Source organism: Vombatus ursinus, unplaced genomic scaffold, assembly GCF_900497805.2.
Source record: "Vombatus ursinus unplaced genomic scaffold, bare-nosed wombat genome assembly UNPS02010304.1, whole genome shotgun sequence".
NCBI classification, from domain to species: domain Eukaryota; kingdom Metazoa; phylum Chordata; class Mammalia; order Diprotodontia; family Vombatidae; genus Vombatus; species Vombatus ursinus.
The window spans coordinates 4,721,708-4,731,861 of NW_020950082.1; the positions used below are offsets into that span (position 1 = coordinate 4,721,708).

The 10,154-nt window shown below is 38.7% G+C and overlaps 1 protein-coding gene across 1 annotated transcript in view; it reads left to right on the forward strand.

Moving 5' to 3' along the window:
• Positions 1 to 10,154, forward strand: part of DOCK9 (dedicator of cytokinesis 9) — a 359,630-nt gene that overhangs the window by 318,824 nt on the left and 30,652 nt on the right. The window contains exons 42-44 of the mRNA XM_027854137.1: positions 4,546 to 4,603; positions 6,714 to 6,791; positions 8,304 to 8,410. Coding sequence (XP_027709938.1) covers positions 4,546 to 4,603; positions 6,714 to 6,791; positions 8,304 to 8,410 — 243 coding nt within the window. The remainder of the gene's footprint in view (positions 1 to 4,545; positions 4,604 to 6,713; positions 6,792 to 8,303; positions 8,411 to 10,154) is intronic.

Below are 10,154 nucleotides of genomic sequence, written 5' to 3' on the forward strand. Positions count from 1 at the left end.
CAAAAGAGTCAAAAGATAGTAATCGCTCTTGTTTCACAGGGTTGTTGTAAGGATCAAATGAGATAATCTTTGTGAAAAGCACTTGGCACAATGTCTGGAAAATAGTAGGTGATATTTGAATGCTTATTCTCTGCCCCTCCTTGTTCATGTCCCTAGTTCCTAGCACAGAGCTTGGCACTCAAGTTAAATCAAGTAACTAACCATTTATTAAGTGCTTACTACTTTGCTAAACTCTGAGGACCAACTCTGTTCTTGACAAGCTTAGATTCTAATGGAGCTGGAAGGGTGGATAGGGCTACATTGTGGCAGAATTTAGAGAGTGGGGCATGGCTGGTGTGAGCCTTTCCTCAGAGTGGCCCAAAGTAGATAAAAAGGGGCTACAGTGGTACAGTAAACATTTAATAAATTCTTGTTGATCGATCAACTGACTAAATGGAGACCAAAGACAAAAAATTCTTATGAGATGGAGTGTCACTCATGCTATTATGACCAGAGGTTTAAATTTTCCTGAGAGCGTTTTCCATATCATAGTTCTCTCCATTAGTGCAGAATGTAAGGGGGGGACATCTCTTCTTTTCCAGCCCAAAAGACTCCATCATAGTGTTTGCTTAGCTCAGGTGTGAGGGTGTCTGAAAAAGTACCTCAAGTCTCCTTTCGCTCTGGGCATGCAAAGGACAACAAGGAGAAAAATAGTAATAGCCGACATTTATATGTTCCCTTAAAGTCTGCAGAGCATTTTATATACATTCTCTCACAAAAGCCTAACCCTGTGAGGTAGATATTGTCATCCCCATTTTACAGATGAGGAAAACTGAGTGTTAGAAAGTTTATTTCACTTGCCTGAGGTCACAAAACTATTAAGTGTTAGAACTGGAATTTGATTTCAGGTCTCTCCTGACTCCTAAGCTAACACTGTTTCCACCACTTCATTCCCCAAAGAGCAGCCAAGCTGTCCACCCTTGGCCAGATTATCATGCAGCTTCTGCCAGCCTTCATGGCAACATGGTGGTAACAGCAATCCACAGCCAAATGTTCATTGGACAGGACTCTATGTGAGATCATTCCTAACAGTGTGTTATAGCCAAAAGATCACTGAACACCTGGATTTTAATCAAGATTCTTAACATTTAATAACTCTATGACCATGAGTAAGTTAATTAATCTCTCTGGACCTTAGTTTTCTCCTTCGTAAAACAGAAATAATGAAACATGAAGTACCTATTGTGATGAAGTAATTTATGAGCAACAACATATTTTAAAATACGAATTATTATCCTTATTATAAATAGTAGTAGTATTTCATGCCATCTCAGAATTTCTTGTCACTGGCAATGATCTGATAACTAGATTTTTCAACTTTGTTTATTTCCAGTCATAAATCATTTAATTAGGTTCTTAATAATTAGTACCTTGTATATGTTTGGTCTCCCGCCAAAGTGACTTCTCTTTTATGATTAGGTCAGCTGGTTGGATTTTGTAGTTAAGCTTTTGTCTATCCAAGACAACTTAAAATGGAAAGATCAGAAAAATATGTGTGTATCTCAATTTTAAGTGAAATATATTTGAGTGTGTATGTATGTGTGTACATGGTAACGATACGTATTTGGTGAAGATGTGTATTTGATAAATATGTATTAGATAAGATATATATATGCGTACATATATAATATATGATGAAATGTATATTTATCTAATATAAAATATGTGTGTATACATAGATATATTTAACTTAAAATTGAGAGACTGGATAGAGAGGGAGAGTTTCTTTTTAGAATCTTCATCCTAAGTCCTTCAGAATTGTCTTGGCTCATTGTATTGCTGAGAACAGCCAAGCCATTCACAGTTGATCATCATATATTGCTGCTACTATATACAGTGTTCTCCTGGTTCTACTCATTTCTCTTTTTAGAATCTAATTCCCATTTCTTGAACAGTTTAAAATGAGAACAGTCTCCTTTATTCTGTCCACTTTAAGAAAATACGGCAGATGTTATAGAAAGTTTTAACAAAAATCAACTAATCAGTGATCATCTATTAGATGTCAGTGATATGCCAGGCACTATGCTAGTTTACGGGGTTACAAAGTCAAAAGTGAAATCGTCCCTGCTTCAATGAGCTTGTGGAGGTAGACAAATGTATGTATGTATGTATGTATGTATGTGTATATGTTTACACACATATACATATGAATATCTAAATATGTACATATATCTGTATGTATATCTATCTATGTATCTATCTATCTGTCTATGGATGAACATATCCATGCCCCTATAAACACTCACACCCACCCCACACATACAAACATATACTCATAGATATACCCGTACATACAAAACTGAGAAAGAAGGCACTAGCACCTCAGTTCTAAAACTATGCACCACCATGGTCCATGGTGCCGCAGCTCACAGGAACACTGCAGGATATTTCAAAGTTTTGACCTAACTACTTAAAAAGTAGAACTCTTGTTACGTATCTCTTTTGACCCAGGGGTGCTGTGGAACAATTACTGAGGTGCTAAGGGCAATACGAAGTAAGAAAGTTTGGGGACTTCTACACTAGTAACTGGGTGGATCAGTGAAGATTTTCATGTATAAAGTGGCATTTGAGCTGAGTCTTGAAGGATGTTAGGGTTCTTAAAGGCATAGATGAAGATAAAGTGAATTCCAGGCATGAGGAACAGTCACTACAGAGGCACAAAGACCAGAATTGGAGTGTTGAGTATGAAAGACAGTAAAAAGGCCAGTTTGGCTAAACCCTAGAGTTCATGAATGGAAGTAAATATAATAAAGTTGGAAAGGTAAGTTGGAACCAGGTTATGAAGAGTTTTTAAAATTTAGTATTTTATTTTTCCCCCAATTACTTATAAAAACAATTTTTAACATTTGTTTTTTAAAATTTTGAGTTCCAAATTCTCTCCCCTCCTTTTTTCCCCTCCCCCGTCATTGAGAAGGCAAGCAATTTGATATAGGTTATACATGTGCAGTCATAGAAAATATATTTCCATGTTAGCAATGTTGTGAAAGAAAACAGACAAAAAAACAAGAAAAATAAATGTGCTTTAATCTGCATTCAGACTCCATCAGTTCTTTCTCTGGAAATAGATAGCATTTTTCCTCATAAGTCCTTCAGAACTGTATTGGATCATTGTATTGCTGAGAATAGCTAAGTCCTTCATAGTTGATCATCATATGATATTGCTGTTACTATGTACGGTGTTCTCCTGGTTCTACTCATTTTACTTTGTATCAGTTCATGTAAGTCTTTGCAGGTTTTTTGTGAAGAGTTTTGAATGCCAAACCAGATCCTTATGATAAGGAGACATTTGGAATGTATATAACTGAAATTCATAATGGCAAACTATTTAAAAAGCCAAATCAAAATTATAATTAAAAGTAAACTCCAAAATGTTTATGAATTGTATGAAAGATTTTAAAAAAAAAAAAGGAGTGACATGGTCAGACCTGTACTTTAGAAAGATCATTCTTCTTTGTGGAGGATGGATTGGAGTGGGGCAAATTTTAGACAAAAAGATTAATTAGAAGGTTACTTGAGTAGTTCATACAAGTGAGAGGTGCTGAGAGCTGAACTCAAGTGGCCTGAAGCCAAGTGAGTGAGAGAAGGGGACATATGCAAGAGATGTTGTGGAGATAGAAATGACGTGATTTTGCAATTGATTAGATATGTGGAATGAAGAAGAGTGATTATGCCATGATGCCTTGGTTGTAAAGCTGGGTGACAGCAAGGATGACGTTGCCCTCACCTATGACAAAGGAGTTAAAATGAGGCATAGGTTTGAGGCAGGGGTAGGGAACCTGCAGCCTCAATGCCACATGTGGCCCTCTAGGTCCTCAAGTGCAGCCCTTTGACTGATTCCAAACTTATCTGTAAAGTCTGGATTCAGTCAAAGGGCTGCACAGGAGGACCTAAAGGGCCACATGCAGCCTCAAGGCCACAGGTTCCCCAGCTCTGGGGGGAAAGATAATGATGTTTATGTTTTATCTTTCTGGTTAAAACAGTACCTGTGATCAGAATTGAAATGTAATGGATAATAGTCCTGATGGTTATATTTTGGTCCTCAGTTTAGTTACAAATTTTAAATTGAAGCAGGTTGTATATGACCAGTCTGTTACCAAATATATGGGATCATTACATTAGTGTAAGTGATGGTAGCAACTCCTCAAAGAGATGCACACATACTGTTTTTGAATTTTGAAGCTTTCTGTGGTTATGGAACAAGATCTGTTCTTTTGATTCCCTTTTTCCATCCATAAACTTTAATTTCAGACAGCCAGTTGTGGAATTTTCAGTTCCATGGCTACACACACAATATTTTTCTTTTTGATCCTTCCTCAACTAGTGAAGGTCAACCTAATTAGCTTTTTTTTTTTAGTTACCTTAGTAACTAGAAGTGACTGCAGTTACTTTACCAGATTTTTATAGCACGTAATAGAATATATGGAAAGGGTCTGTTAACTGTAAAGTGTTACCCAAACGTAAAATGTCATTAATGACACGTCCAATGTATGATGTTTTATTTTACAGGCAGCTATGTGCTATGTCCACGTGACAGCTTTGGTGGCTGAATATCTTACAAGGAAAGGTAAGAAGTGATTGCCAGTGTTTTGTGGAGCTAACTTGGTCTGAATTTATGAGGTGTGTTTAGTGGACTGCTGTGCTGGAAATATTTTCTTCTTCTGGTACAGAGACAGCTTAGGAGGATGTTAACTATGAAGCTGTGTGAAGACCATCTGGCACCCTCTGAAGCAAACTTTTTGAAACAAAAGAGGAAGCAAAGGTTTTTAAGAGAAAAAGTAGACCCCAAAATGACTCTTTAAAGACAGTACCACCAGAAGAATGTAGATTGTCAGACACCCTTCTTTGACGTAGTAGTCTCAGACTGAGTATCAACACTCGAAGACTTTTTCCTTCCCAAAGCCTTATACTGCAGTTTTTGCTGAAGGTTTCTAACAACAGTTATGATGCTTGTTGCTGAAGTGAACCTAGGGCCAAAAGGACTTGATCTTTCCCAAAGTAGTCCCCCCCCCTTTTCCTTTTGAAGGCTTGTATTGTAACTCAAGGTATTCAGGAGCATAATGTCATGATCAGCTCCAAGCATTCTATTCAGCATGTAGTTCATTTTTGAGAACTTGGTAAATTTTCTGAATGTGTAGCCTTCATCCCAACAGAAAATAAATGTGGAACTTTGGGATAAAAAGAAGAAATTGAAGGGGTAGGGGTCAGGGTAGAAATGCTTATTTTATCAATCTCTTCTTGTTCATTTTCTAATCTAGGTTAATTCAACAAATGTTTTTTAAGTACCTATGTGTTGGGTGCTGGATTGAGTACAAGGGATAGAATAATGAAAAACAACTCATGATTAAATAGGAATTAAGGTTTGAGTTGGCCTCAAAGCGAGAAAGTCTTATGGGTTCATGCATTGCCTCCGACATATGTTGACTTTGTGACCCTGGACAAGTCACTCAACCTCTGAATTCTCTAAGTGGTTCTCTAAGACTAAAAGTTGCAGAAAAGGGCCAGCCTTCCTTTAAGGAGGGAGTTTCTCTATATAGGAGATCTCCATAGCAATGAAATCATAACTCTGCTCCCTGCCCTGGGCGTGTGTAGTAGATAGTAGACTGGTCAGGAGTCAGGAAGAACTGACTTCAAATCCAGCCTTAAGAGTGTAACCCTCGGCAAGTCACTTAACTTCTGTCTGTCTCAGTTTCCTCAACTGTAAAATGAGGAGAATAATAATACCTACCTTCCAGGACTATTGTAAGAATCAAATGAGATAAGATTTGTAAAGTGTTTTACACAGTGCCTGGCACATAGAAGGCACTGTATAAATGTTAGCTATTATTATTGTTGTTGTTATTATTTTTCCTGCCCTTCCTCATAGAAACTCAGAAAGGAAGGGTGGTGTGAGTTGTCTTATTCCCATTTTGCAGATGAGGAAATTGAGGTCCGTAGTGGTTAAGTGACTTGCCTAGTGTCACGTAACTAGAAAAAGGCACAATTGGAATTGGAGCTGAGTTCCCATTGTCATCCATTACATCACTACTGCCTCTCCACAAAGCATTTTAAAGTTAGAAGGATTTCTGTTTGCCTCGCTGCTTGTGTGGCTCCAGACAAGTCATTTAATGTCCCCATGCTTGCGTTTGCTCATCTATAAAATGGGGATGGTATTATTTAGGCAGAGGGGAAGTGCTTTGTAAACTTTAAATGTGAGCTGCTGCTATTATGGCCTGTTATGTTACAAACTTACTGGGCGTTTGGCAAGCCTTGTACTGCAGTATAAGGATCTAGTCACCTTGACTACATCCTTTTTTTATCTGTCAGTCTTTTTCCTTTCTAAAATTATCACAGTATCTGCCAGCAACCTTTGCTTCTGAAGAAGAAACTGGTTTTAAGGTCATTTTTCAGTACAGGAAAATACCCTGGAGAGCATCAATGTTAAGCCAGCAGGAAAAGAGAGGGTCATTCCAGAAGTGGTGTTGAACAGAGGGTTGATGCAAAGAATAAAGGGGTTGCGGTTTGGCATACAGGGCTGTCCACCTTGAGTGTACCAAGTTAAAATAAATTAAGCATTGTCACAAATCCAAAGAGGAAGGCAAAAGAAAAAAAAATTTAAAGAAAGTATCATGCCATATTGCTGCTTTTAGGATTCTCTGTTAAGATCATCATCAGGTAATCCGTTTCCTCATATTTAGAAGCAGATTTAACATCCCGATGGGAGCTATCCAACCTCCCCTACAGCCACAGCACCTTGCAGAGGAGCGGTCGGGGAGGTGAGCTTGAGGGCGGCCTCTAGCAGCCAGGACTGCCACTACTTGCTACCGTCCGTTGGTGTTGGACTTTTCACCTTTGAACAGATGCCTTTCATTTTCCACCCCTCTCTCCCTCTTTTTCTTGAGCTCTTCTATGGTTGGCAAGAGAGAGCTTATCTATATAAAACTCCTTAACGTCTTGATTTAACCCTGCTAATGCCAAATTATATTTTGTCAACTGACTTAATAGCTTAGCCTGAGGTTTTTAAGGGTCACATTTTGTTGCCCCTGCCAAACTCATGTTTTGGCTTCTTTGTTCATAATCTTCATTCATAAAACCCAGATTTCCTGTCGTAGAAGTAATAGTAATAACCAAACAACCTAATTAGTGATGTCATATTAATCCATCAGTGGCAAGGGCCTATTTCCTTTGCATATGATGGAAAGTATCTAATTATGAAATAGGAAGCAGTCTTTTCTATGTCATTCTATGGGCTGAAGTACTACCCCACTTAATAACTGTCACTCAGCTGGCATTTCAAGTGGTTGCCCAGCTAAAGCAAAATACCGTTCCACCACCATCACCATCATCATCATCATATAGACCTGAAATAGTTGGAAGTACTTTAAGGAAGTTGATCCCAGCTGTTTCTCCTAGCTCTAACTTTAACCTCGATTTGTTGTTGTTGTTGTGTTTTCCCCCAGAATATGGGTGTATCTGAATTTCCAAAGCAGTGCCATTCCATATACTGTTTCCATCTTGGGTGGGGTGAAAGACCTCATCATGTTCTAGAGGCAACTGATGGGGAAACCAGCTAATCCTGTGTCCAAGTTTCCCCTTGTAGATGGTGCTATCGAAGTGCTTTCATTTAATATCCCCATCTCATTTTAGAGAGGGAGGGCGACATGTAAATCATGGCTTGTTGCTCTACTCTCAGTCATGCTGGGTGAGGCAAACTGTATTTTGTTATTTATTATTGAGGCTTGAGGGAAGTGGGATTCTTTTAGTTGCCTGTTTCCTCTTTTGATGATCTTGGTTTACACATTTATCTTGGTATCTAGGGGGTGATTATCCTGACAAATCTGTTCTGATTTAATTGAACATAATTTTACTGTGAATGCTATTTCCTGCAACTCAGGAATTGTGTATTTACCGTGAATTTGATTGATAGCCCATAATCATGATATGGAGAGCCTTTAGATATTATATGCTAACATGAAATACTGTTTTGAAATAAATGAACTTGTGAAAAGCAGAACTGATTAGGAAACTTGAAGATTAAAGTTACAGAAAATATGAAAGGAGGGGGTGTGTAAAGAAAGGCCTAACTAACACTCAGGAGAAGTAAACAGCAGCATTGACTTCCCTCCTCTGAGTGTGTCCTTAAGGCTTGGCCTATTTCAGGACTTGGCCACATCCTTTTGAAAATGGAAACACCCCCCTGCCCTCATCAGGAAGGAACCTTGAGTTAATTGAGTTCACCTACTTTCAGGCAATTAACTCTTCAAATCTCTTTCTCTCAAATTTCCTAGGCATGTTTAGGCAAGGGTGCACAGCCTTCAGGGTAATTACCCCCAATATAGATGAAGAAGCCTCAATGATGGAAGATGTTGGGATGCAGGATGTCCATTTTAATGAGGTGAGCGCTTAGATTCCCCATTGGGTTACTCCGTTACTTGACCGTGTCATGATTGGCCTTTTCCTGCTATTCGTTTCCCAACAGGCTTCCAGACCCACCACCTTTTTTCATGCTTTTCTTTCCTCTGCAGCTGCAACCACTCTCGGATCTTAGTAAGATAGTTCTGTCTGTTGCTGGGAGCCACAAAGGCCGTAATTCTTCTTTGCTAGGAAGCATCCTCTAAGCTTGGGGGAAGGGGGTGTGGGGAAGCTGCATGTGTAGGCATTCGACAAGAGCTGACTGTCAAAAGCTTCACAGTAACCCTCCGTTGCTCTGGAATTAAAACTCTTTAGCTTTAGGAATCTTTGCTCTTATCTAATCTACTTTAAAATTCAGCCTTAATTTAGACATATTACATGAAGTTCAAAGCGGTTAAATCCTGCTTGGCCCCCGCTTTAGGGCAATTGCCTAGAAGTCTTTTCTGCTTTCTTATGTTTGAAAGATTTTTTAATAAGGCGCTCTTGTGTTTAGAGCTGGAAGGGACCTGGCAGTCATCTAAACCAGTCCTCTAATTTTATAGAGCTAGGCCCAGAGAAATTAAGTGACTCAAGGTCACATGGCAGGGTGAAGATTTGAACCTAGGTCCCTGACTCTAAGGGCAGCTAGGTGGTACAGTGGATAGAGTGCCAAGCCTGGAGTCAGGAAGACTATCTGAGTTCAAATATGGCCTCAGACACTTAGTAGCTGTGTGACTCTGGACGAGTCATTTAATTATATTTGCCTCAGTTTCCTCATCTGTATAATGAGTTGGAGAAGGAAATGGCAAATCCAATATCTTTGCCAAGAAAACCCCAAATGGCTAAACAACAATCCCTGACTCTAAATATAGTACTCTTTCTACTATACCACATTGTTTCTTTAGAGTGTATATGCTTTAAAGAATTTGGATAACTTTAAATAAAAATGACCCAACTCAGGGGAGAAGGGAAATAGAAAGCAGCTAGTGAGAGATGATTAAAGATATCTATTTCCAAACCAGAATAACCCCAATTACCTATGCCACGGAATAGCCTTCTGAATGAACAAACTGGCTACAAAGTGTTGGGGATTGTTTCAGTTAAAAAACAATTTTTCCAAAGACTGCTTGGAAAATTCTGTTTTCAAAAAATAATAAAGATCTGATTCATGCTCATGAAAACTTTGGTTATAATTTTCTCATTGAAATGTCCAGTCTATGAGGTATTTCTTTTACTCAGTAGCATGAAAATTATCTAAGCCTCCCTAGGCTCAGGGAGTTGAGTTTTTGCTGAACTCACAAATTGAGTTTTTGCCTGGACTCCTTCCTTCAAAAATGCTAGACCCTAGCATCCCCTTGGTAGTAAAAAAAAAAACAACAAAAAAAACAAGCTTTGAATTATAACCCAGTCCATCTGACTCCATCCCAGTTTCCTTTCCATTACACCCCACTGCCTCTTTGATCTGAAAATCTGGTTTTGAGTCCTAGCTGTGAAACTTGCTAGCTTTGTGACTGTGGATGGGTCGCTTTATCTCTTTCCGAGCCTCTTTTTCATCTATCAAATGTAGATAATAGTATGTGACCTCACTGCCTTGTGGGATTGTTGTGAGGAAAGCACTTAGTAAAACTTAAAATATTACAAAGAAAAAAGATCCCAGACTGGATGGTGTGGTACCAGATGCTGATAGATCAGCCTATCAAGCCAGTCTTCCACTTTGTGCCTGGGAATTACCAAGGCAGGATGCAAAC